We start from the raw sequence: 27,451 nt of genomic DNA, 5'->3' as shown, positions 1-27,451 counted from the left end.
GGTCCCGCCCCCACATACACCAGACCAATGGCCGAGCCCGAGGCGAGTCCCCTGAGAGGGGCGGGAACGAGTTCGGGCAGTGGGTGGGGCCTCACTGAGGACCCCGGGCTGGGCGCCGCCGCCGGTTTGTCTACCCTTTCCCTCAGCCACCTCCTTTCAACCTTGTCCACCCGTCGGTGCGGCCTTTGGTGCAGCGGCGGCGGCTCTCATTCCTGCCGCAGCTCTCTCCCCTCCTTCCCTCCCCACCAGATCCCCGAGTTCGCCCGTCATGGCTTTACTCACTGCGGCCGCCCGGCTCTTCGGAGCCAAGGTGAGCAACTATGGGAGGGAGCGCGCAGCCCCAGGGTGGGGCCGAGGCGACTGCAGGCCGTCCAGCGCCAGGGTCTCCCTCCCCTACCCATACGCACCCCCGTGAGCCTTAAAGGGGCCCTGCGCTTGGCTGGCCGCCAGCTCTCTGTGGGACTCTTCAGGACCATGTGCTACGCTGGCCTTCTGCCCCTGGGGGTGAAGAGAGCGCTGCCCGCCCGCGGCATGCGGTCTTGGACGGGTGGAGAGCTCGGACCCTACTGTCACCCGCATGTCTAGGGTGGAAGAACCCTGGAAAAAGAAGGAGCTGCCAGTGGAGAACATAGGTGTTGTGTTCCATTGGAGTTAGGGAAGAGGCCTGTTTGGAGGAGGGGGTGCGGGGGTAGGAGAAGTGGCAGGGGTGAATAGATGTGCTCACTGTCCCAGGGCCAGAGCTGGAGCGGTGGCTGATTTCGGCTTCTGCTTTGTAGGGAAGGCCTTGTTGGTTCCTAAATTGCCTTTTCCATTTCACCAACCCAATTTTTGAAGCTTTTAGTGACCGAGCTTTAGCAGTTCCTGCTAGTGGAGTGGGACTCAGGTCCTCTTTGTCCTTGGGACTTTTGCACTTACTCTTCATATAGGAGGAGCTTGGGTGGGGTGGAACCCTTCTGTAAAACCTTCTGCATGATTATCACATATGGTTGGAGAAAGAACCAGAAAGGTTGTTCTTCCAAACTGCAGGCCAATTAAGTGAAGATACCGGGCAGGATATAGTACTGCCAAAGTCGCATGACCAACCCTAGTACTTGCTCACTCAGGTTTAGCTACTGCTCTTAAGTCTACCCAGGAGAAAGTGCTCTCATTCTTTGAGGCCCTAATTTACTTGAATTTTGTTGCCTTTGGATCATAGGAATCTTGTTGCAGTAATGGTGCTTTCAATTTAAAATTGCCAGGACATTTGTTTCTGGGTAACTTAGCTCTTTAAATAGAGAAACTGCTGTGTTGAGGGGGGAGTCCCAGTCCTCTGATCCAGGCAGGGACGGTCCCACAAGTGACCTTGACTTCTGCAAAGAATTTATACTTTCTCTTCTGCAAATTAAAGCTGCTGGCACCTGAAGGAAAGGAAAATCTTAGAATGGTTTTGCTGTGTTATCTTGCATGATTGGCAGATAAGGTGAAGCCTGTAGAATTTACACTGGGGTTCTTCCAGGTGTCCAGCAGCAAGGTGGAGGCTGATCATTTGGGAGGCACTTGTCTTACGTGACTGTTGTTTCTTCTGCTGCCAGGGAACAGGGTAAGGAAGCCTCTTGGGAAATGAAGCAAGTTCTAGATAGTGTTTTGGCAGAATAGGGGACAGGACACTATAATTAGCTCATTCCAGAGCTCCTAACCCGGACCAGATAGATAATCTAACTCTCAGTGAATTTGAAAAAGCTTTTAGAATTTACCTTTTGAATTTATTTTGTCTTTTAAGCCTCTGGGGAAGCCCAGAAAGCCTTTGGGATGACAGCGCCTCATAATTGTAGAATCATTATTGTTTTGTTTACTTTACTGTCAGGAATGAAACTGAGGATCCCAGAAACCTGTAACTTGGAAGTGATTTGAAGGCTTTTGACCTTTAAAACTAGCAAAGCCCAAGAAACGCAGGAGTGGAAATTTTCTGAGATCTAAGTAGAATGACCAGGATACCAGGAAGCCTGCTCAGTTTGTCCGCATTGCTAACACCTGCCTAAGTTTTCCAGATTAGCCTGCAGCTTAACTGGTACTCAGTTTTACTTTTGCTATTAAGGTAGGCTTTAAAAGGCAAAAATAGTTTTCTGATCTGGGAAAACTGACCCCTACCACTTTGATTCTCAAGGTCAGATGTAGTTTCACTTTTCTCAGAAGAGATTTTTTTTTTAACCTTGCTAGGTGATACAAATGCCAGTCGTTGTATTGTTCCACCTTACCCACTTTCAGGTAATTTAATGAACACCTGAGTTGGAGAGAGGAATTCAGAGCCTCCAGATTATTTGACTTCTTGTTTACCCTGATGAACTTAACACTAAGCAGTGGCCTTAGTATCAGCTGTGGGTGCCTTAGCTTTGTGATGTATTATCTTTTCACTTGTGATCTGGGTCTGGATTTGGGTTGGAGGTTAGGGTATGGCCACCAATTCACTTCTGGACTATTAACACCAGTGTGACTTAACAAATCCTAGTTACTTCATGTACAATGGTACATGTTGAGTTGCTCTTCCAAGCTAGGATGTTCAATGACTTTGAGAAAATCAAGCCAAAAGTGGTTTTTTATGTTATTACTAGACCTTTCAGGACATTTAAGTGAATACCCATAATTCCTTTACAGTAGACCTACACCACTGAACATCTTTATAAATCCTAGTCTGAAATTGGGTTCAACAAAACTAAGTCAGTTTTTTCTGTGAAATGTTACTTAGGCTTACAGCCCAGAACTTTTATTTTTATTTTTTTAAACATTTTTTTAAGTTTATTTATTCAGATAATCTCTACACCCAACATAGGGCTTGAACCCACGACTCCAAGATCGAGTCACATGCTCTTCCAACTTAGCCAGCCAGGCACCCTTTACAGCCTAGAACTTTTTTTTTTTTTTAAGATTTTATTTATTTATTTGAGAGAGAGAGCACAAGAGGGGGGAGGGTCAGAGGGAAAAGCAGACTCCCTGCTGAGCAGGGAGCCCCATGTGGGACTCGATCCTGGGACTCCAGGATCATGACCTGAGCTGAAGGCAGTCGCTTAACCAACTGAGCCACCCAGGCGCCCTACAGCGTAGAACTTTTAAAGGCAAGCGCCCAAATCTATGTGCCTTCACTTTGATTATCAGCCTACCCAAAGTGATGTCAGTTCCTCGATGCTTACTAGATGGGCTAAAGATGAAAAACGGAAAGCAAAGCCTCCTCATGTGCTAATAGTGGGATGACTGCATTTGTCCTTCCTAGTGGCCTTTAAATTTGTAACAGATGAATGCATGGGTGTGAGGAAGCAGTGAGGTGAGCAGTGCTAAAGCGGATCATTAGAAGGGAAGGCTGGTATTCCTGTTTCTTTCTTTTTTTTTTTTAAAGATTTTATTTATTTATTTGAGACAGAGAATGAGAGAGAGAGAGCACATGAGAGGGGGGAGGGTCAGAGGGAGAAGCAGGCTCCCCGCCGAGCAGGGAGCCCGATGCGGGACTCGATCCAGGGACTCCAGGATCATGACCTGAGCCGAAGGCAGTAGCTTAACCAACTGAGCCACCCAGGCGCCCATTCCTGTTTCTTAGAATCCAAGTGGGCAGAAGGCAGGAAGACAGATGTGGTGGATCTCTCTAAAGCTACACCGTAATACTTTTTGCCCTGTTTCAGTGCTTTAGGTGATAGAGTTGAGTAGGGTATGAAATTTAAAACAGTAGTGTAGCAAAGCTAGCAATAGGTCTTTCTGAGTATTTGACTTTCAGCTTTTCCCTCAACTGCCCAAATTCCTTTTTTTTTTTTTAAGACTTTATTTATTTGTCAGAGAGCACAAGCGGGGGAGCGGCAGGCAGAGGGAGAGGGGGAAGCAGAGTCCCCGCTGAGCAGGGAGCCCGAAGTGGGACTCGATCCCAGGACTCTGGGATCATGACCCGAGCCGAAGGCAGACGCTTAAGCGACTGAGCCACCCAGGCGTCCCACTTTTTTTTTTTTTTTTTAAGATTTTGTTTTTAAGCTATCTCTGCACTCCACGTGGGGCTCGAAATCATGACCCCAAGATCAAGAGTCGCACGCCCTCGATTGAGCCAGTGCTCCTGAACTGCCCAGATTCTTTAGGTCCCTGTCTGTCTTTCTTTCTTTCTTTTTAAGATTTTGTTTATTAATTTGAGAGAGAGAGCATGAGAGAGCAGGGTGAGGGGCAGAGGGAGAAGCAGACTCCCCGCTAAGCAAGGAGCCCAACGTGGGGCCCGATCAGGGACTCCAGGATCATGACCAGAGCTGAAGGCAGGCGCCCAACCAACTGAGCCACCCAGGTTCCCCTAGGTCCCTGTATTTCTTTTTTTTTTTTTTTTTTAAGATTTTATTTATTTGCGAGAGAGAGAGCACATGAGAGGGGGGAGGTTCAGAGGGAGAAGCCGACTCCCTACTGAGCAGGGAGCCCGATGCGGGACTCAATCCTGGGACTCCAGGATCATGACCTGAGCTGAAGGCAGTAGCTTAACCAACTGAGCCACCCAGGCACCCTGTATTTCTTTTAACATGTTATTTTAAAAGTTCTTGAGGTGCGTGGGTGGCTCAGTTGTTTAAGCATCTGACTCTTGATTTTGGCTCAGGTCATGATCTCAGGGTTGTGAGATCAAGCCACGAGTTGGGCTCAGTGCTGGGCATGGAGCCTGGTTGAGATTCTCTCTCTCTCTCCTTCTGCCCGTCCACCCCTAAAAAAAAGAAATGAAAAATAATAGGGGCGCCTGGGTGGCTCAGTCGGTTGAGAGTCTCCCTTTGGCTCAGGTCATGATCCTGGGATCCCGGAATCAAGCCCTGCGTTGGGCTCCCTGCTCAGCGGGGAGTCTGCTTCTCCCTCTGCCCTTCATCCTGCTCGTGCTCTCTCTCTCTCTCTGTCCCTCTCTCAAATAAATAAATTGAAAAATCTAAAAAATATATATTAAAAAATGAAAAATAATAAAAAAATGTAAGTTCACAGTGGGCATCATCATGTGGGTTGCTTGTTCACGTTGCACATTCATGAATCCTATCTTCAGATTCTGATTCAGGAAAGGTGGGATGGGATCTGGAAACTTGTTTTTTTAAGATTTTATTTATTTATTTGAAACAGAAAGATGGAGAAAGCAAGCATAAGCAGGGGGAATGGCAGGCAGGAGAGAAGCAAGCTCCCCTCTGAGCAAGGAGTCCAACATGGGACACCATCCCAGGACCCCGGGACCATGACCTGAGTCGAAGGCAGACACTTAACCAACTGAGCCACCCAGGCGTCCCAGGAAACTTGTTTTTCTTTTTTTTTTTCCAAGTACTTCTGTTGACTGATGATGCCTGGTGGTCCCTTTCTGTTGGGCCAGTAAAGCCAAATGTAGGTCTTTTTATTTGCAACTTTATTGAATGTGTATATGAAATTTTTGAGTATTTGGGGTTTTTTTTTTAGTGATTATTTTAAAAATGGACTTCAAGTGACTATTCTAAGCAATAGTTCATTTAGGCTATTTTCTCTAGGTTTGTCTTCCTAAGCCTTTTTTTCAAATGTCTTTAGAAAAGTTTCTTGGGGGGCACCTGGGTGGCTCAGTCGTTAAGCATCTGCCTTTGGCTCAGGTCATGATCCCAGGGTCCTGGGATCGAGCCCCGCATCGGGCTCCCTGCTCCTCAGGAAGCCTGCTTCTCCCTCTTCCACTCCCCCTGCTTGTGTTCCCTCTCTCTCTGTCAAATAAATAAATAAAATCTTTAAAAAAAAAAAAAGTTTCTTGGGACGCCTAGATGGCTCAGTTGGTTCTTGTCAGACTCAGGTCATGATCCCAGAGTCCTGGGATCAAGTGCCGCATCGGGCTCCTTGCTCATCGAAGAGCCTGCTTCTCTCTCTGCCTGCCACTCCCCCTGCTTGTGTGCTCTCTCTCTTTCTCATAAATAAAATCTTTTAAAAAAAAAAAGTTTCTTGTAAATTTCTGGACCAAAGTGTTAGGCACTAAAACTTGTAAGTACTCCTAGTGGAAGTGAGAGCAGTTTCTAGTTCCCCAAAAACTAGTAGGACAGCAGATCCTATATACTTTATTCACTAGTGTACACGTAGTGTGCATAGAGTAAGTAGGTGTTCAGAAAATACTTGTTAAACTGTAAGGATTTCTATTGAAAGGAAAATTAGGACTCTTGATTCTTTTCTGAGGTCTTTGGTGGTCTTCCTTGGAGTGAATCTTTAGGGAAGAAGAGTCTGTTAGAAAATGACAATTAGGTAGAATTATTAAGGAAACTCCTATGAGTATGGAGGGGGTCAAACTAGGAAATCTGAAGATTACTGTGCTTAGGCTATTAAGTGGCCTAACCAAGTGGTGCAGGCCGGCTTCCAATACCACCATTGTGAAACACAGATGTTAAAAGGCTTTAGTTCTCTGACCTGGTTTTGGGGAGAGAGAAGCCTTTGTCCTATGCGTGTTCTTCTTCCCTTAATGCAAGTTGTTCCTTCTGCATTGGAAGCCTTTGCAACACAAGCTTTTTCCTACCAGTTATTAGTGTATTATGTTTGCTTCATCAACTAAGCCAGTTCTGCTGGCTTGGCAAGCTCTGATCTTTTTTTGATGAAGGACAAGGGATGAGGGCTCTTAAAATCAGGAGCATCTCTCTCAGGCTTTTAATGTTGGAGCTCTTGGATATGTTGTAGGACATGTTCTAAATGTGCCTGGGATGGAGGATCAAAGAAAATTTGGCTTTTCCCCTTTGGAGTATAGGTCCTAGGTGTGGATCAATGATGATAATAGGCTAAGAGAAGTAAGAGGGAAAGAACCACTTTTTTAAGTGCTTATTCACATAGGATTCTTTTGTTCATAGAATTTTAGGGACGAGGGAGTAGTTTCAGATGATTTTTGGTGATTCAGCCAATACCCTATTCCAAAAATACCCTAAGTATTATAGGCAAGGCAAGTCTTTGGCATGGCAGAATTTCCTGCATGTACTATTAGTCCTTTTCCTCTCTTGGCCCTTTAAGATAGTGGTTCTTTTAATTATATTTTTCTATTCTAGCACATTTGAGAACTACAGTGCACTTCCATCAATAATAGCAAACTCACTAGGAGAGCTCTTGCAAGGGATGGCAGCGTTTGAGGTTTGAAAAGGCCTCTTAGTGATTGTAATACCCCCACCCCCACCCTGCAGAGAATCCCAGGCTGTCAGACAGGTGAGCCAGGCCCTTGTCTTTGGAAGCAGCTCTCTCCATCTCTCCCCTCGAAGGAGCTGACCTATTGAATGAGGTAACTCCCTGATTCGCCTGACAGCTACTGTTCCAGTAGGGTGACTCTACACGTGGCATGCTACCAGAAGGCAAAAGCTTACTTGCCACACCTCGGGAGTTAGGGGGAGGAGCTGGTGGGTGAAAGTTCAGGGATGACTCAGAGGTTTGTAATCTGCCTGTCCCATCAGTGAGTATATTCTGAACATACTATACAAAGCTCTTCAGCAGGTTTCTTTGGCAGCTAGGAGGTAGATGAACTGAGATGTATGAGCATGATAGTCCTCCAGTATCTCCTTCTAGTCATATGTTCTGCTGGGTAGTCAAATTTGTTTCCTCTGCTTGAGACTCCTCCCCTCTTGATCGGGAGGCCCTTTAGGCCCTAAAAAAGGAAATCAGGGCTTTATTTCCTGTTCTGCCAGTAGAGGGAATTATCCGTTCACCCCTTCCTCAGGCTTGACTGCCTCTTTCCTGGAATCCAACTCTAGGAGAGAGCAGTGACACTTGACATGGTAGGTAATAGGCCAACACTTTCTAAGAAACACGTATTTATTGAACTCGCTTATGTAGAAGGCACTGTTCTAGATGCTTTCATGCAGATATTTTGTACAGTCTACTTGTCTACCCCAAAGTTGGCTTTATTATTATCAATTGAGAGAGATGAAACCTGAGACTTAGAAGTTAGGTCATATAGCCAAGGTAACATAGCAAGATAGTGGCAGAACCTGGACTTAAGACTTGATCCTTAATAATTGTACATCCCAGGGTCTACATTCTATCCTTCTGTTCCCTTAATACTTTAGACCATGTATGTGTCTCAAACTTTATTGTTCATATGGATCACCGAGTGAGCTTGTTAAACTGCAGATTTGAATGCAGTAGGTCTGAGGTGAGGCCCAGGATTCTGCATTTCTGACAAGCTCCAAGTAATGCAAATGCTGCTGGCTAGGCAGTTATATTTTAAATAGCAAGGCTTTTGAATACCTTTACATATGTCCTTATTAGAGTTATCAGACTTTGAGCTAAGTAGCTTGAGTGTTATCCTAAACATGGAGAAGGAAAGGGAAACGATACAGTTGACCCTTGAGCAACATAGTTTGAACTGTGCTGGTCCACTTGTATGTGAGTTTTTTATGGTACAGTACTGCAAATATATTTTCTTAGTAACATTTTCTCTAGCTTTTTTGTAAGAATACAGTATGTAATATATATGACATAGAAGATAGGAATGAATAGACTGAATGTTAGCAGTAAAGCTTCTGGTCAACAATAGGCTATTAGTAGTTAAATTTTGGGAGAGTCTAGAGTTATATCCAGATTTTTGACTGCATGGGGGGGTGGTTCCTGCTTCCCTAATTCCTGTATTGTTCAAGAGTTCAGCTGTAGTTAGTTGTTTTGCTTTGGATGTCTGTTATTAAGTAATGGAGCTGGGGCTAGAACCCAGATTTCCTTTCCAAATTCCAAGTTATGTGCTCTGTCTTCTACATCATTAGGTAAAATTGTTCTAACTTGAATTTTTCCTATTCTACTCTTTCGAGTGGTTATATCAATGAATTGCTGCCTTTAAAATCCTTCTGATGGGGTGCCTGGGTGGCTCAGTGGTTAAGTGTCTGCCTTCGGCTCAGGTTCCTGGGATTGAGCCCCACATCGGGCTCCCGTCTCCGCGGGAAGACTGCTTCTCCCTCTCCTACTCCCCCCGCTTGTGTTCCCTCTCTCTCTGTGTCTGCCTCTGTCAAATAAAAAGAAAAAAAATCTTTAAAAAATAAATAAATAAAATCCTTCTGATTTCTTCAGTCATCTTTTAAGCTTCAGGGTTAGCCAAAAATATGACTAATCCTGATGCTGAAGGGTACGAGAAAATGGCTATACTGTTTAATTTTATATATTTATTATATAACAAATGCAAAGTATTTGCTTTAGGCCAGATGTCATTTTAAGTGCTTTGAAAGTGTTGACTTAATTAATCCTTAACAGCAATCCTTTGAAATAGGTACTATTGTTCCCATTTTCGAGGCATAGAAACATTAAATGACTTGGCTGGAATCACACAGGTGATAAGTGGCCAACAAGGGCAGTAGAAACACAATATACTAGCTTTATCATATAGCTACTTAGCCATGCTATACACAGACTAGTGTTGCTTTGCAAATTGGAGATCTGGCTAAGAAGTGTTGCTGATGGAGATCAGGGACAGTTGAGATCAGCCCTCTGAGTTACTCCTGAGGCTCCTCACATGAAATGGCAAAGACGCTCAGTACAAAGGTAATGAAGACTTCGCTGATGTCGGAAGTGGGGTGATAGTTTACTTCTAAGTTTCTCTTCCTATGTGTGCTCTTCAAGTAGTAGTCATATAAATAGATCTGAGAAGTGACTATAACAAAGCAGCAGTTAGGACCCATCTGATTCCTCTAAGTGATGTCTCATTCTCACATCCCTGTTAGCTGTTCTGCCATCCTTTTCTTTCTGATTTCCTCTTTTTTGCTGTTTTTTGTTTTATCTTGAAGTAAAAGAAGAGAGCAGCTCATTAATTCTAGCAGTTCCCTCTCACAATGAGGAAAGAAGCTATTTTTTGTTTGTTTTATGTTCATATTTGTGGAAGAAAGGCCTCCAACCTGAGGGAATTCCATTTTCGTCTTTTTTTTAAATTTTTTTTAAGATTTTATTTGAGAGAGAGCATGAGCAGGGGGGAGGGGCAGAGGGAGAGGGACAAGCAGACTCCCCGCTGAGCGCAGAGCCCAATGTGGGGCTCAATGCCAGGACCCTGAGATCATGACCTGAGCTGAAGTCAGACACTTAACGACTGAGCCACTCAGGCACCCCTCCATTTTCATCTTAATTAGGATCTGGACACTCACTCTTTGTTGAGCTTGGATAGATTTATTTTTTCCCGTAAGATTTAACCTTAAACTACAGCCAGCCATTGTAGAAACTTTTTTTTAAAAGATTTTATTTTGGGAGCACCTGGGTGGCTCAGTGGTTAAGCGTCTGCCTTTGGCTCAGGTCATGATCCCAGGGTCCTGGGATTGAGCCCTGCATCGGGCTCTGCGCTCAGCGGGGAGTCTGCTTGTCCCTCTCCCACTCCCCTTGCTTGTGTTCCCTCTCTCCCCGTGTCTCTCTGTGTCAAATAAATAAATAAAATCTTAAAAAAAAAAAAGATTTTAAGTAATCTGTACACCCAACGTGGGGCTTGAACTCACAACCCCAAGATCAAGAGTCACATGCTCTTCTGACTAAGCCAGCAGGGTGCCCCTGCCATTATAGAATCTTAAAAGATGATTTAAAAGTGGAAAAATGATCATTATGGAGAGATTTTAACATCTTTTTAACATCTTTCTTCTCTCAGATGATATGTTCCCCTGTAGCCTTTTTAGAAACCAAACTGCCGCAACAACCAACCACCCACAATTAAAAGGTCTGCTGCAGGGCTGATGTAGTCTCCGGGAGGTGGCCCTTCTATAACAGGGGATCGGTGGGACCATGGAGCATGGAACAGAGCTTATTCTCTTGTTTTCTCTTGTTCACTTTTTGGTGAGTAGTAAGAAAAGGTAAAATTATTTCTTAGGTGCTAGGTCAAGTTCCCATTTGCATCATGTAGGGTAAAGAGACTAAAGGCCTGTTTGTGCTACCTACTTTTGTTCCTCAGTGAGCCAGAAGAGACTCTTTAGAAAGTTAGTGAAAGGAGTTAAAGACAGTCCTGGTTAACAAGCTGAGGCAGTACCCCTTTGTTTTAGGGACATAGTAGCTTACCTTGTACTCTCTGAATTTAGCTTTGAATTGATTTTTTTTTTTTTAATTTTTAAAATCTTTTTAGTTTTTAAAGATTTTATTTTACTTTTAAGATTTTATTTATTTATTTGACACAGAGAGACACAGCAAGAGAGTGAACACAAGCAGGGAGAGTGGGAGAGGGAGAAGCAGGCTCCCTGTGTGGGGCTCGATCCCAGGACCCCGGGATCATGACCTGAGCTGAAGGCAGATGATTAACAATTGAGCCACCCAGGCGCCCCAAGATTTTATTTATTTTAGAGAGAGTGTGTGTGCATGCACATGGGAGATGGGAGGGGGCAGAGGGAGAGACAGAATCTCAAGCAGTCTCCACACTCTTAATTTTGGATCAGGTCATGATCTCAGGGTCATGGGATCAAGCCCCAGTTGGCTCTGTGCTTGGCGCAGAACCTCCTTAAGATTCTCTCTCCCTCTCCCATTGCCCCTCCCCCCTTCTCTAAAAAACAACAACAAAAAAACCTTTTCTGAAGGCTCTCTTCCCTTTTCAGTTCTCCCTGATGCCCCAAGAGAAGGAGTACTAAATTCTTTTTTTTTTTTTTTTTAAAGATTTTATTTATTTATTTGACAGAGACAGAGACAGCGAGAGCAGGAACACAAGCAGGGGGAGTGGGAGAGGGAGAAGCAGGCTTCCCGCTGAGCAGGGAGCCCGATGCGGGGCTCGATCCCAGGACCCTGGGATCATGACCTGAGCCGAAGGCAGTCGCTTAACCAACTGAGCCACCCAGGCGCCCCGAAGGAGTACTAAATTCTAAAACATCTCCAGCCTTACTGAACTCTCACCTTAGGCATGTAGTGTTTTGGAATTTATACAGTACTATTGCTTCAAATGATTTTCAGTGCAATCAGACAGCAATGTAGTAGTTACAAGAAAAGGTGTATCTGGCCTTTTGGCAAAAAGAGGGAAGGTTTGGTGTTGCTCCTGGATTAGATTGTGATATATGTGGTGGGTATTTAACACCAGTTTTATAGATGAGAAAAATGAGGCTTACTTTGACTATCTCTTTTCTGCACAAGATTATTTTGAAGATAAAATGTTAAGCTTGTCAAACTTTATAGCTGGTTAGTAGTATAGTTGGTTGTCTTATTCAAAGGAAGTGTTGAACTTTCTGTTGCAACTCAGCAGTCTTTTCATAGAAAGTAGGTTTTCTTTTGGGGAAAAAAACCTCTCTCTAAACATAGAAAACATAGGCTAGCTACAGTATTCATCTTTGTAGTGAAGAATAGTCTTGAATCTCAGACCTGTCTTTATAGTTCTGAAGTATATCTTTAAAAATTCCTTTAGTACAGTTGTGTCGGTGATAAACTCAGCTTTTGTTTATCTGAAATGTCTTTATTTCACCCCTTTTGTGAAGACTTTTTCCTCACCTGGTTATACAACTTTAGCTTAACAATTATTTTCTCTCAGCACTTCAAAGGTAATTTTCCAGTTTTCTAGTTTCCCAATGCTGTTGCTGAGTAGTCTCTCAGTTGTTACTTTGTAGGTATTCTGTCTTCTCTGTGCTTTTTCCAGGAACCTTTGAAGTAGTGTGGTGAAAGGCTACCTCTGCCTGTGGGCTCTCCTAGACTGGAGAGGTTGAAGTGCTGCCAAAAGACTAGGTGCTGGAGAGATCTTACCAGCAGGGCTAAGTAGTTGATCAGTTTCCTCATTTGCTTTTCCAAGAGCCATTCAGAACTATTGACAGCTAGATTGGGATGGCCTGGGTACTCTAACAACTGCCTTTCTGACCTTTTCTGTGCCTAACAAAGCCCAGCCCTGAAACCCAGATGATGGGAAAGAGCCTCACCTCAGGGAATGCTATTAAAGCCATTGGATGCAAGACGCAGAGTTAAGTCTGCTATTGCCTCCAGACTGGGAATGCCTTCAAAGCTGTTCAGGGTCTTTGACAGCTTTTTTATGTCAGACTGTCCTTGGAGGCTAAGATGGAGAGAAAGAGGATGAGTCACTATACCTCTTTGTTAATATATAGGAGGGAAGAGTAACTGTTGCATAAGGTTTTGTGTTTTCTTTGCAGAATGCATCTTGTCTTATTCTTGCTGCTCGGCATGCCAGTGCTTCCCCTACGGTAAGGTTTGGAAAAGAGGGCTGAGAATCACTGAGGCAGTTTGATCCTGGGATTGTGGGGTGGGGAGCAGCGGTTGGTTACCACCTAGCCTCTCATCATTATCCTAAGTGACTCCGAGAAGTGTCCATTGTTATTGTTGTTATCAATATTAAAATAGTATTACTACTATTTAAAAAAATAATCCAGGGGCGCCTGGGTGGCTCAGTCGTTAAGCGTCTGCCTTCGGCTCAGGTCATGATCCCAGGGTCCTGGGATCGAGCCCCACATCGGGCTCCCTGCTCCGCGGGAAGCCTGCTTCCCCCTCTCCCACTCCCCCTGCTTGTGTTCCCTCTCTCGCTGTGTCTCTCTCTGTCAAATAAATAAATAAAATCTTAAAAAATAATAATCCAATAATGTAGTGAGATGGGAATATCAATTATTTTTTTTTTAAATATTTTATTTATTTACTTGACAGAGAGAGAGAGTAGCAGAGGGAGCGGGAGCGGCAGACTCCCTGCCGAGCAGGGAGCCCGATGCGGGGCTCGATCCCAGGACCCCGAGATCATGACCTGAGCCGAAGGCAGACGCTTAATGGCTGAGCCACCCAGGCACCCCGGGAATATCAATTTTTTTTGTACAACTATCACACTATCCATCTCCAGAACTTTTTCATCTTCCCAAATTGAAATTTTGTACCTAATAATAATAAATAATAAATAAATAATCCATTCCCCTCCCTCTCTGCCTAATTCTTTTACCCTCATCTGTGTAGTTGATCAGATTTCTCTGGCAGATAGAGAAGGCCAAATTTTATTTATTATTAATATTTTTTAAGATTTTATTTATTTATTTGGCAGAGAGAGGGAACACAAGCAGGGGAGTGGGAGAGGGAGACGCAGGCTTCCTGCCAAGCAGGGAGCCCGATGTGGGGCTCAATCCCAGGACCCTGGGATCATGACGTGAGCCGAAGGTAGACGCTTAACGACTGAGCCACCCAGGTGCCCCAAGAAAGCCAAATTTTATTTTTTTATTTTATTTTTTTTTTTTTTAAGATTTTATTTATTAGAGAGAGAGAGAGAGAGAGAAAGCACAAGCAGGGGGAGTGGCAGGCAGAGGGAGAAGCAGGCTTCCTGCCGAGCAGGGAGTCTGATGCGGGACTTGATCCCAGGACCCTGAGACCATGACCTGAGCTGCAGGCAGACGCTTAACCAACTGAGCCACCCAGGCGTCCCAAGAAAGCCAAATTTTTTTTTTTTTTTCAGATTTTTAAAATTTATTTATTTGAGACAGAGAGTGAGAGAGAGAGCGCAAGAGGGGGTAGGGTTAGAGGGAGAAGCAGACTCTCCGCCGAGCAGGGAGCCCGATGTGGGACTCGATCCCGGGACTCCGGGATCATGACCTGAGCCGAAGGCAGTCGCTTAACCAACTGAGCCACCCAGGCGCCCGAAAGCCAAATTTTAAAAAGCAGTCTTAACATACCTACTTTGTAGGAAAAATCTAATCGACATTTTGACCATCACTTAACCTCTCTACTTCTCTTTTTAGAATTTGAAAGACATATTGGCCGACATGATACCTAAGGAGCAGGCCAGAATAAAGACCTTCAGGCAGCAACATGGCAAGACAGTAGTGGGCCAGATCACTGTGGACATGGTAAAGATTGTGGGGTTTTGGCTGGAAAAAGTAGCTCTGTAATGTGCTTCAACAGAAATACCATTCTCTTCACCGACTATTCAGAAGCATACTGTCCCATACATGGAAATGTTGGCGCTTATGATGTTCGTTAAAAATTAGACTGGTCTTTTCTGTAAATTTAATAGTTGAGCCTAACCTAATTTACTTATAGGAGGGATGAATGAAGTTTCTATTCTTCTTCCCAACCGCTCAGCTTTTGGGGCCAGGACTGTTAGAATTAATGCTGTGCTGATCATCCATTTACACCACAGCTCTAGCAGGCTGACTAGAACAGTTTTAGGATGGCTTCTTCTCCAGCCCGAAGAGTCTGAGCAACTCTAATGATAATTCCAGAGCAGTGTTTAGCCTTTGGTCTCTATTTTCTTTCCCTGTTGTAGATCCCATTCTTTTTTTTTTTCCTCTTTTTTACTTATTTGACAGAGAGAGAGCACAAGCAGAGGAGTGGCAGGCAGAGGGAGAGGGAGAAGCAGGCTCCCCGCTGAGCAGAAAGCCCAAAATGGGGCTCGATCCCAGGACTCTGAGATCATGACCTGAGCCGAAGGCAAATGCTTAACCGTCTGAGCCACCCAGGCACCCCTGTAGATCCCATTCTGTTGACTTTGGTTGGTGGGAATGAGGGGGTAAGAGTGGGTAGAAGAAAAAATAAAATACAAGAAGAAAAGCAAACAGAGGCAGACACATTAAATAAAGATAGCAATTTTTCAACTTAAATTTTCATTTCCAATGTTAGCAGTCTTCTTGCAAAGTTTTAAGTTAACTCCTCAGAAATCTTTCTACAAATGAAGTCTTGCAAGTCAAAGAATACATTTCCTCTCTCAGATCCCATGAAACACTAACAAGCTCTAGCCTGAATTATTCTACTGGTTACATCCTGTCTTTTTCTTTAGATGTACGGTGGCATGAGAGGCATGAAGGGATTAGTATATGAAACATCAGTGCTTGATCCTGATGAGGTAAGAGACCCTCATGTCAACACTAATAATCACAGAGTTTACTGACTGTTGTGCACACCATGGATTAGACTGGTGAGGGTAAGGAAAACAAAGCATCTGCCTTCATGTTTTGGAAGATGGAAAATAGGTACATATGGACTAACTGAAGAACAAGTCTACCTTTTCAATATATCAATGAGTAAAACTAAAAGTACCAAACAGAATTAAGTTATGTGAAGATTTAAGCTTTAAAAAAACTTTTTTTTTTTTTAAGCTTTAGAAACTCTAACTTGTTGAAAGGTCTGATAAGAATGAGACTAGTCAATTATGTGACATCCAGGCTGATAAATTTAAGATTTGCACCTCTTACTCTTCTCCCTCAAGGGTATCCGTTTCCGAGGCTACAGTATCCCTGAATGCCAGAAACTGCTGCCCAAGGCTAAAGGGGGTGAAGAACCCCTGCCGGAGGGCTTATTTTGGTTGCTGGTAACTGGACAAATCCCAACAGAGGAACAGGTAAAGCAGAAGGTTATTAGCCCTTCTCATTCTTCCCCTTCTTTGCCTTTCTCTAATCTCAGATACTTAATCCTGATCTGGTTCTGGGTGGTAGTTTATAGGGATGTGTAGTGAGGGGAAGGAATCAGAGCAGAGTTCTGCTGTATAAGTGGCCTGGGTTGAATTCTCTTGGATTTTCTTTACTCACATGTCACTGTCTTTATTTCTCTTCGTTTCCCTTGCCTAGTGTTCTGAGCAATGTCTCCCTTTCCACAGGTGTCTTGGCTCTCAAAAGAGTGGGCAAAGAGAGCAGCTCTACCTTCCCATGTGGTCACCATGCTGGACAACTTTCCCACCAATCTACACCCCATGTCTCAGCTCAGTGCAGCCATTACAGCCCTCAACAGTGAGAGTAACTTTGCCCGAGCATATGCAGAGGGTATCAACCGAACCAAGTACTGGGAGGTAGGAAATTTTGATGGCAATGATTGATGTGTGATGAGGATACAAAGGACTTGCATGTGAAGGAAGAAAAAGGACTGTAGAACCTTTAGGAGAACTACTTCTCTGAGTACGCCAGAAGCTCATTAAACACATTTTATTTTAGGCTTGCTTGCTTTTTTTTTTTTTTTTTTAAAGATTTTATTTATTTATTTGGAGAGAGAGAATGAGAGAGAGAGCACATGAGATGGGGGAGGGTCAGAGGGCGAAGCAGACTCCCTGCCGAGCAGGGAGCCCGATGCAGGACTTGATCCAGGGACTCCAGGATCATGACCTGAGCCGAAGGCAGTCGCCTAACCAACTGAGCCAACCAGGCGCCCTAGGCTTGCTTGCTTTCAGTCCTTGGGATTACATAGATAAATGGAACATGCTTTCTATCACCAAGGTTATTGGTTTGGTTAGGGTGATATACATGTAAAAAATTACAGTTCAGTATCTTGCTGTAATAGAGGTATTACACAGAGCTGTTGGGACATTGGAAATTATGTGGCTTAACTGCAGGGTCCCTGAGGAAGATTTTGCAGGGTAGTCTCACCCTAACCCCAAAAAGTCCCTTCTTGTTCTTCAAATAAGGAGAACCTTGAGATGTTAGGTGAATGGCAGCTAAGGCAGTTCTAGAGTTCTAGAGTCCTAGGAGGACTAATGCCAATCAGCCAAATGGGGTTAGTAACCTGGAAGTAGGATCCACACACAAATGAGCTTTCTTTTCTTTTCTTTTCTTTTTTAAGATTTTATTTATTTATTTGACAGAGAGAGACACAGCGAGAGAGGGAACACAAGCAGGGGGAGTGGGAGAGGGAGAAGCAGGCTTCCCGCCAAGCAGAGAGCCCGATGCGGGGCTCGATCCCAGGATTCTGGGATCAGGACCTGAGCCGGAGGCAGACGCTTAACGACTGAGCCACCCAGGCACCCCTGAGCTTTATTTTCTGAAAATGAAATGTGACCCTTGAACTGGTTGGAGTATGTGAAGACTGTTGTGCCTTGTCCCAGTGCATAGTACATAATTCCTTCCATCCTCTTTCCAATACCCCACATGGGACTCACAAACACTGGGTAGAAGACAAGTTACCTGGCTGGGTTTACAGCAAGACGTCTCATTTTCTTTTTTTGTTTGGAGACAGATAATATGGGAACAGAACGGTTCCTTTTTGCAAAGCAGGTATACTAGATGATTTGACCAGGAGAAAGCCTCCAAAGAGTTCACTTGATGCATGGCACAGAAGAGCATGCATGGCCCACTGGTCTGATGCAATCCTCGGGGTTTTGGCAAATCCTGCTTCATTTGGTTGGTCAATATTTACTCATTGCCAACTGTGTATAAAGAAATGTGTTTGCTGTTGGGGGAAAGAGGGAGAGTGAGTTTGAAATTATTCTGGTTGGCATTGAGAAGGAAGGTATAGGAATGATGGAAAATATACACATTCACAAGCACTTAAAGCATATCTAAAGCCATATATCAGCAGGTTCAGAAGTTTGTATAATCTGAATATATTTTCCATTTTCTTTTTTTTTTTTTTTAAAGATTTTATTTATTTATTTGAGAGAGAGAGAATGAGAGAGAGCACATGAGAGGGGGGAGGGTCAGAGGGAGAAGCAGACTCCCTGCCGAGCAGGGAGCCCGATGCGGGACTCCATCCAGGGACTCCAGGATCATGACCTGAGCCGAAGGCAGTCGCTTAACCAACTGAGCCACCCAGGCACCCTCCATTTTCTTTTTTAAATGCTATTCAAGCAATTGTTATTTGTATGGGCCACCATAACAGAAAAGTTTAAATTGAGATCAGCAGTTCTATATTGACCACTCAGATGTGCCTGTTACTGCTTACAGTGCTGTTGTCTTGACTGTCAGGAGAGGGGGAGAAAACAGCTTCTTCATGCTTTACAATAGATGCCTATAAGATATTTTCCCGGGCATCCGAACATGCTTCATTACTTCATACTGTCCTTCATTGAATTGTTAAAATGAATCTTGTTTTAACGTATAGTCATTGATCTGCCATTATCTCTTCGTGAGATGTCACGTGAGTGCAGCTGTCTTGAGGTGAATGTGTTATATTCCAGGACTTTGCTGATCTTTTGGAGAGTGTTTATAAGCAGTACTGATGTATTTGTCAGCCTTAGGATGTGTGTCTAAGTTCACACTGCACAAATATTAGCACTAGTAATGCTTTAGTAGAGCTTCATGCTCTTTTGCTGTTATATCTTGTTTCTTTCTCAAAAGTCAGACACTATTTCTTTTTATTTATTGATTGATTGATTGATTGATTGATAGAGAGCGTGAGAGGGAGGAGGGTCAGAGGGAGAAGCAGACTCCCCGCCGAGCAGGGAGCCAGATGTGGGACTCGATCCTGGGACTCCAGGATCATGACCTGAGCCGAAGGCAGTCACTCAACCAACTGAGCCACCCAGGCGCCCCCAGACACTATTTCTATTAGTTCTCTGCCTTGGTTAATTTAACCATAGGCTACTTAAGTAGAAATGCATAACATCATTAGGCTGGTTATTTCTGTTTAAAAATTTATGTTGAGGGGGTGCCTGGGTGGCTCAGTCGTTAAGAGTCTGCTTTTGGCTCAGGTCATGATCCCGGGGTCCTGGGATTGAGCCCCTCATTGGGCTCCCTGCTCAGGGGGGAGCCTGCTTCTCCCTCTCCCACTCCCCCTGCTTGTGTTCCCTCTCTCGTTGTGTCTCTGTCAAATAAATAAATAAAATCTTAAAAAAAAAAATTTATGTTGAGTTTATGTATGACCTGAGTTTTTACTAGAGCATCAGTTCATACTGTTTTTTTTTTTTTACATATACCTCAAGAGGATGATCTTCTGCATGCAACATTTCTTCCATAACAGAGATTAATAGTATAATCTATTGAGTTGAAAAAGTTAGGGCTCTTGCTGAATGACCTCACTCATGACCATGAGATTGCTGTGATGCAACCAGCTGTTTAATTGTGAAATAGCCTTAAGATGTTGAATTCAGGGCGCCTGGGTGGCTCAGTTGGTTAAGCGACTGCCTTCGGCTCAGGTCATGATCCTGGAGTCCCGGGATCGAGTCCCGCATCAGGCTCCCTGCTCGGCGGGGAGTCTGCTTCTCCCTCAGACCCTCCCGCCTCTCATGTGCTCTCTCTCTCAGTCTCTCTCTCTCAAATAAATAAATAAAAATCTTTAAAAAAAAAAAAAGAAAAAGATGTTGAATTCAGTAAAATTTGCTAAGTAGCTGACAGATCAAGTTTTTGCTGATAATGCCACTTTTGTAAAGCCTATGAATGGTATACATAGATTTTGAAGTTTTTATAATAAAATCATCATCCAAACACCTGAAATTTCTTGGAAACATGCCAGATTTTATGCTTAAATGCTTTATAATCATCTGATTTAATCCTCAGAACAACCCTATGAGGTAGATGTTATTTGTTATTCTCATTTTACCGAATGGGAAAACTGAGGATTAGAGAAGTTAAGTAGCCTGCCCAAGGTATGCAGCTAATAAGTGATAGAGACCAGATTCAAACTTGAGTTTCCTTCACTCTGGGGGCTCTTTACAATTAATACTAGCTTTCTTCTTTTCTGTGTCTCCTTAATAATGATTGAAAGCTAACTACCTGGCCCAGGATTTTACTAGCCATAGAGATGCTGGCTCACGTTAATGATTATAGTAAGCTTTGTAACCTTTATTCCAGATAGTTGTGATGTTGGCATGTCTTAATTGTCTTTTTATTCCCAAGGCTTTATCAGTGAAGAATGTGTTGGTACAAATAGCTAATAGCACCTCAGTCTTAGCTTATTAAAGAAGAAATAACAGGAGTTCTTTGTCAGTTTTTGTTTCATCTTGTTCTCTTCTTGACTATACAGCACTGACCACAACAAAAGGCAGGATAAGGATCCCACATTGTCATACCTGGTCTGATACATGTTGGTTTATAAACTTCATTCTCAGTAGTGGAAATTGACACAATCTCCTTTATGTGTTTTCTTTTTGATGTGGCCATTCATACTTTCCAGATAGTTTTGCAAGTTAGTATATATTCCATAGATAACAATTTATCTAGCTCAGGATCCTGTCCTTCTTGGCATTATGCTAATCAACCCAGGTCTCTTAGAACTGCATATACTTGACGCAGGCTTCTGGAAGTAACCTACTTCCTTGGGGGTTATAAAGGAGGTATAGTTAATAGTATAATTGTCATGTAAGTAATCTCCTGAGAACTTGCAGGTGTTAGGCTGTTTCTTGCTTCAAGTAGCTTTTTAATTTTGGCAGTATTCTTACTGAATCCAGCAGCATTGACAAAATTCACTGACTAAATGATACTTTTTAAAGTTATTTTAAAAAAGAAAACAAAACCAAAACCCTGTCTTGTCCCTAAGGAACTTAAAATCCCTTTGAGAATATAAAATTGAGACATAAGAGTTGAGCAGGCTATTAATATCACAAGCAACTAGATTATATGTTTCTCTCTTTTTTAAAAAGATTTTATTTTTAAGTAATCACTACACCCAATGTGGGGCTCTAACTTACAACAGTGCTATTTATCAGGTAGTCTTTTTTGCTTTAAGTTTAAATTCCAGTTAGTTAACATACAGTGTAATATTAGTTTCAGGTTATAATATAGTGGTTCAATACTTTCATATATCACCGGGTGCTCTTTTGGATAGTCTTTCTTTAAAAAAAAAAAAAATTGAACCTGAATTTACTCAAGCCTTTATTTGTTTGTTTGTTAAAGATTTTATTTATTTATTTGACAGAGAGACAGCAAGAGAGGGAACACTAGCAAGGGGAGTGTGAGAGGGAGAAGCGGGCTTCCCACCGAGCAGGGAGCCTGATGCAGGGCTTGATCCCAGGACCCTGAGATCATGACCTGAGCCGAAGGCAGACGCTTAACGACTGAGCCACCCAGGCACCCCTCTACTCAAGCCTTTAGATCTAACTCTCAGTTTGTAGAAAATACAGTAGACAGGAAAGCATTAAATGATATCACAGGTATATAACCAGCAAAATCTAAACTGGGAAATTCTCCAGAATGAATGATCCAATTTTCCACAAATAAATTGCAAAGTTAAAAAAAAAGAGAGAGAACAAGAGGGACTTTAACATTGATTGAAAGAGACTTCAGAGACTATGAGATGATTGCAATGTGGGCTATTTTCAGTCCTGAATCAAACAAATGAGGTGGAGGGCTTTATAATCAGGGAAATTTGAATACTGAATAGATACTTAATGATATTGAAGATTTGATTTTTTTCCTGTGGGATAATGGTTTTGTGATTTTTATTTATCAATAGACTTTATCTTTTATTTATTTATTTTTATTTATTTTTTTTTATTATTTTTTATTTTTTTTAAGATTTTATTTATTTGCAAGAGAGAGAATGAGAGACAGAGAGCATGAGAGGGAGGAGGGTCAGAGGGAGAAGCAGACTCCCTGCCGAGCAGGGAGCCCGATGCGGGACTCGATCCCGGGACTCCAGGATCATGACCTGAGCCGAAGGCAGTCGCTCAACCAACTGAGCCACCCAGGCGCCCCTAGACTTTATCTTTTAGAGATACATGCTTAAATATTTATATATTGGAAAAAAAATGTCTGAAATTCACTCACAATAATTTGGGAAGAGAAAGTAAGGGTGTGATGAAACAAGAATGTCCATGAGTTAATTGTTTAAGCTACACGATGCTTATTAGCTGAGTGGGTAACTTTGGGAAAGTTACTTGACCTGGCCAAGCCCCAGTTTCTTCATTTATAAAATGAGGGATATATTACCTTATAGGACTCTTGTAAGAAAAGAAAAAAAAAGGGGCGCCTGGGTGGCTCAGATGGTTGAGCGTCTGCCTTCAGCTCAGGTCATGATCCCAGAGTCCTGGGATCGAGTCCCGCATCGGGCTCTCTGTTCCTTGGGAGTCTGCTTCTCCCTCTGCCTCTCTCTCTCTCTCTGTCTCTCATGAATAAATAAATAAAAATCTTTAAAAAAAAAAAAAGAAAAGAAAAGAAAATGCAAATAACATATCACAGTGCCTGTTATATAATAAGTGCTTAAAAAATGGAAGCCTTTGTTATTGTCTAACAGTTGAATGCCACTGACCCTTGGCATATATGGTGAATTTTCTTTGAAAGATGGAACATAGAATTAATTGTTAAAACCTAGTGTCTTAGCACATTCATTGAGTCATGTACTGGGAAAGATCACGATTAAACATAAAAGGCTTCAAAATCTGACTTTGGGGGCACCTGGGTGGCTTAGTCGGTTAAGCATCTGACTCTTGATTTTGGCTCAGGTGTCATGATCTCAGGGTCTCATGAGATCGACCCCTGTATGGGATTCCGTGCTCAGTGGGGAGTCTGCTTGGGATTCTCTCCCCCAATAAATAAATAAATCTTTTTTTTTTTTTTAAGATTTTATTTATTTGAGAGAGAGAATGAAAGAGAGAGAGCACAAGAGCGGGGAGGGTCAGAGAGAGAAGCAGACTCCCTGCCGAGCAGGGAGCCTGATGCGGGACTCGATCCTGGGCCTCCAGGATCATGACCTGAGCCGAAGGCAGCCGCTTAACCAACTGAGCCACCCAGGCGCCCTTTTTTTTTTTTTAAGATTTTATTCATTTATTTGACAGAGAGAGCACAAGCAGGGGGAGCAGCAGAGGGAGAGGGGGAAGCAAGCTCTCTGCTGAGCAGGGAGCCCAATGTGGGGCTTGATCCCAGGACTCTGGGATCATGACCTGAGTTGAAAGCACTTAACCGACTGAGCCACCCAGGCGCCCCAGAAATAATGTTTTAATATACACAAGATACATGAGATATGTGTGAATCACTTAGTGCAGAGCCTGGATCATAAAATTATTTAGTTAAATAGTTATTGTTGTTAGCCTCCATATATAACCACTGAGCATAAAACCATCAACCAAATAGCCCAATCCATGGAGGACAAGCAGCATCCTTGCCAAATTCTTTTTTGATAAATCCTTTTCTTTTTTTTCTCCATTTTCCTCCTCTCATCAGTTGATTTACGAAGATTGTATGGATCTGATCGCAAAGCTACCTTGTGTTGCAGCAAAGATCTACCGGAATCTCTACCGGGAGGGCAGCAGTATTGGGGCCATTGACTCTAAGCTGGACTGGTCCCACAATTTCACCAACATGTTAGGCTATACCGATGCTCAGTTCACTGAGCTCATGCGCTTATACCTCACCATCCACAGGTAAGCTAGACTCAGCAACCATAGCCACCAGGATTCCTGGACTGGTAGAAAATTTTAAGAAAAGCTCCTTAACATTCTCATCTTCTGGGAACAGGTGGTAGGCAACAAGGAGATGGAACATGGCATAAGGGATCACACAAGGCAAGAAAGGAGTCTAGTAAAGGAAGTCTTACCATAACCACACTAAGAATGAAGTAATGCTTCTAAGAAGCCAGGGAAAGGTACTAGTTGCTCACAGTAGGTGATCTTTCAGCTTTCCAGGAGCTCCCTCTTCTGGCCATTGCTATTAAAGCGGGAGTGAGAGTCCGGGAGCTTGGCACACAGGCATCAACCAGTGACCTCTCCAGCCCTGTGGATTAGTGAACAAAGACTGGTAATGAGATTGGGACATCTCTTATCAGAGCTTTTCTCCTTTTTTATTTCCCCCACAGTGACCATGAGGGAGGCAATGTAAGTGCCCATACTAGCCACCTGGTGGGCAGTGCCCTTTCAGACCCCTACCTGTCCTTTGCAGCAGCCATGAACGGGCTAGCAGGGCCCCTGCATGGTTTGGCAAATCAGGTAAGACTCTTCCTTTTCTTTTCCTGCTCCATGTTTTTCTTACTCCCTTGCTTTTCTTCTGATCTTGGCATTCTCTCCTGGCATATGTGTTGATACTGTTTTATTCCCCAAACCTTACCCATAGGAAGTACTTGTTTGGTTGACACAACTACAGAAAGAAGTTGGCAAAGATGTGTCAGATGAGAAGTTACGAGACTACATTTGGAACACACTGAACTCAGGACGGGTAAGCAGAGATGCTTAGCAGGTAGGAAAGAAGCCAAGACCCAGGGTTGTGCAATTTGGTAGAATTGAGAATAGAATGAAAGAGGCCCCCTAAGGCTCAGTCGTTAAGTGTCTGCCTTCGGCTCAGGTTGTGATCCCAGAGTCCTGGGATCGAGCCCTGTGTCAGGCTCCCTGCTCAGTGGGGAGCCTGCTTCTCCCTCTCACTCCCCCTGCTTGTGTTCCCTTTCTCACGGTCTCTCTCTCTGTCAAATAAATAAATAAAATCTTTAAAAAAAAAAAAAAAAAAGAGGCCCCCTAAGTTAGAGCAGACTCTCCTCCCCCATATTTGTCTATCCTGAAGAATTTAGAAAAGACAAGAACTTCTACTTGTTGGGCACCTGGGTGGCTCAGTCGTTAAGCGTCGGCCTTCGGCTCAGGTCATGATCCCAGGGTCCTGGGATCGAGCCCCGCATCGGGCTCCCTGTTCTGCAGGAAGCCTGCTTCTCCCTCTCTCACCGCCCCCTGCTTGTGTTCCCTCTCTCACTGTGTCTTTCTCTGTCAAATAAATAAATAAAATCTTAAAAAAAAAAAAAAAAACTTGAGAATACAACTGGCTTTTTTACCCTCACTCTTTGCAGGTTGTCCCAGGCTATGGCCATGCGGTACTAAGGAAGACTGATCCACGATATACCTGTCAGCGAGAGTTTGCTCTGAAACACCTGCCTCATGACTCCATGTTTAAGCTGGTTGCTCAGCTGTATAAGATTGTGCCCAGTGTCCTATTAGAGCAGGGCAAGGCCAAGAATCCTTGGCCCAATGTAGATGCTCACAGTGGAGTGCTGCTCCAGGTGAGTCTTCCCTTCCCTGCTTTCCCTTTAATTTGTGCCAAACCCTAATGTTCTCTGCCATGCAGAAAATCAACTTCCTAGTCAGAGCAAGGACTCATGCCTCCTTCCTTACCCTTTTGATAAAGTTGCCTACGGTGGAGGGCAGGTGCAGGCAGGAGGAAAGGGGTGTCCTCTTTTCAGAATCCCAGTTACTGTACTTTTCCTAGTGTCATTTCCATTTAAGGCTGACTCGGTTAAGGTTTCTGTCATCCTGGACTTGGGCATGCCTTTACCTTGGGGCCTTCACCAAAACTTTTTTCTCTTTTATCTTGCAGTACTACGGCATGACAGAGATGAATTACTACACGGTCCTATTTGGGGTGTCACGGGCCCTGGGTGTCCTGGCACAGCTCATCTGGAGCCGAGGCCTAGGCTTCCCACTAGAGAGGCCCAAGTCCATGAGCACGGATGGTCTGATGAAGTTTGTGGACTCTAAGTCAGGGTAAAGCTGAAGACTGGGGGAAACTAACTACCAGAAAGTGAGGGAGCTTTAAAAAAAAGAATAATTTTGTTTTGTTTCAGGGGGCTTTTTAAGATTTAAGATTAAATTGTATCTGAGGCACTGATATTAAGGTTGAGGTTAAAATATAAATTAAGACTTTAAAAGATAAAAAGTAACCCCTTCTTCCCCAACCAGTTCCTTTCTCCTGCCTGGTGAGTTGCCCATCAACTGTAGGGTGACCAGGACTAGTGCATGTGGTATGGGTTAGGTTTGGGCCCCCCACCATCTCTAGAGTGAGAATCTGGCTTTCCTTTGCCTGGGTCAAAGCGGTTGCAGAGAATCTGCGGTCACTTCAGAACTTTCGGTTCTTCTCTCCAGCCCTCCATAGGCCAGCAAATCAGGACTCTGGCCTCTTCTGTTTCCATAGGAATCATGTTGGATTGTCAGCTGTACCAAGCCCCATTGCTCTCTCCCATGCACACAGACACTTCCTAGCAAAGACCTGTGGTTAGTTGGAAATCTTTGGCATTTTTTTTTAATGCTACCAGGTGACCATAAAGGCCATGGCATTTGTTGTGACTGGCACCCAGTATTTGATTTTTTTTTTTTTTTTAATTATCCCATGAAAATTAAGATCTGGAGTGTTCTAATTCCCCACTACTTTAATACTCCCCTCCTTGCAGATTTTCTATACCTGCTGCACCTCAGGCTGAGGGTGCTCTGGACCTCCCCTTCTTGGTCCTTACTAGAGACCTCTTTCAGCAGGTTGTATACGCTACTGTCTAAGCTGTGGTCCCTCCCAGTCATTTGGCTTTATCAGGGCTTAACATGAACTGAGTTTTCACTTCTGTGGAACACAAGCCACTACCCTCTTTTTTTCCCCCCCTTTATTTTAGTATGCTGTGGGCCAGTGAATAAGGACTTGGGAATGACCAGCATGATATCTTCATAGTCTGGTTCCAGGGATATAGGTTCTTCTTTCTGAGCAGGGAAATTATTTAAGATTGGATGTGGTTTCCTTTGAGTATCAGCTCCTGGGGCTGAGAACATTAAAAATAGTAGGCTTCCCTCCTCTTTCCCTGCTACCAGGAAATATCCCTTTATTTATCAGGGTCCTTATCCAGCCCCTTCCCCAAGAGCTCACAGTACGGTGTTTGTTTTTTAGAAGCCCCATTTGCACAGGTTTTCAGTGACTCAGAATGCTCTACTGCCTTTTCTTTAAGAAAGGATTGAAATACACTCCTACTGTGCCCCCTTCCTCCCTTGCAACTCCTGCCTGTGTTTGTGTGGATCCCTAATTCCTAGAACCACGCCGAGATGGACACATTGTAAACCCCTGGATAACTGTCAAGTCATGATCCAGATTTCAGGTTGTTCTGTATAAAATGCAAAATAAATGTTTTTATTAACAATGCTTGAGCCTGCTATTAAATAAGGCCTGGAAGAATCTCTGTTATAAAGTAAGGAATCTGGCTAGCAAGATCCTGGACTAAGTGGGTTCTAAGTTATCCTGTACATCCCTTTATCTTTCGG

General features: G+C 43.5%; 1 protein-coding gene across 1 annotated transcript; it reads left to right on the top strand.

Annotated features, from left to right (window-relative positions):
- Positions 1-92: 92 nt before the first annotated feature.
- CS (citrate synthase) lies at positions 93-27,332 on the top strand. The gene is made up of 11 exons (XM_006741012.3): positions 93-310; positions 12,993-13,043; positions 14,568-14,675; positions 15,605-15,670; positions 16,034-16,165; positions 16,421-16,609; positions 23,625-23,824; positions 24,256-24,385; positions 24,510-24,611; positions 25,228-25,437; positions 25,752-27,332. The coding sequence occupies exons 1-11, from the start codon at positions 269-271 to the stop codon at positions 25,920-25,922; spliced, it is 1,401 nt and encodes a 466-aa protein (XP_006741075.1). The 5' UTR covers positions 93-268; the 3' UTR covers positions 25,923-27,332.
- Positions 27,333-27,451: the final 119 nt, after the last annotated feature.

Source organism: Leptonychotes weddellii, chromosome 5 (assembly GCF_054177405.1).
Source record: "Leptonychotes weddellii isolate Sample4059 chromosome 5, ASM5417740v2, whole genome shotgun sequence".
NCBI lineage: Eukaryota > Metazoa > Chordata > Mammalia > Carnivora > Phocidae > Leptonychotes > Leptonychotes weddellii.
This window is presented reverse-complemented; position numbering and strand designations above follow the sequence as displayed.

What these genes read in the sequence shown, in the direction of transcription:
- CS (XM_006741012.3), top strand. Translation starts at nt 269, where the DNA reads ATGGCTTTACTCACTGCGGCCGCCCGGCTCTTCGGAGCCAAG. An exon ending in CAGTGCTTGATCCTGATGAG is followed by an intron (nt 15,671 to 16,033) that starts GTAAGAGACCCT and finishes TTCTCCCTCAAG; the next exon opens with GGTATCCGTTTCCGAGGCTA. An exon ending in AAATCCCAACAGAGGAACAG is followed by an intron (nt 16,166 to 16,420) that starts GTAAAGCAGAAG and finishes CCCTTTCCACAG; the next exon opens with GTGTCTTGGCTCTCAAAAGA.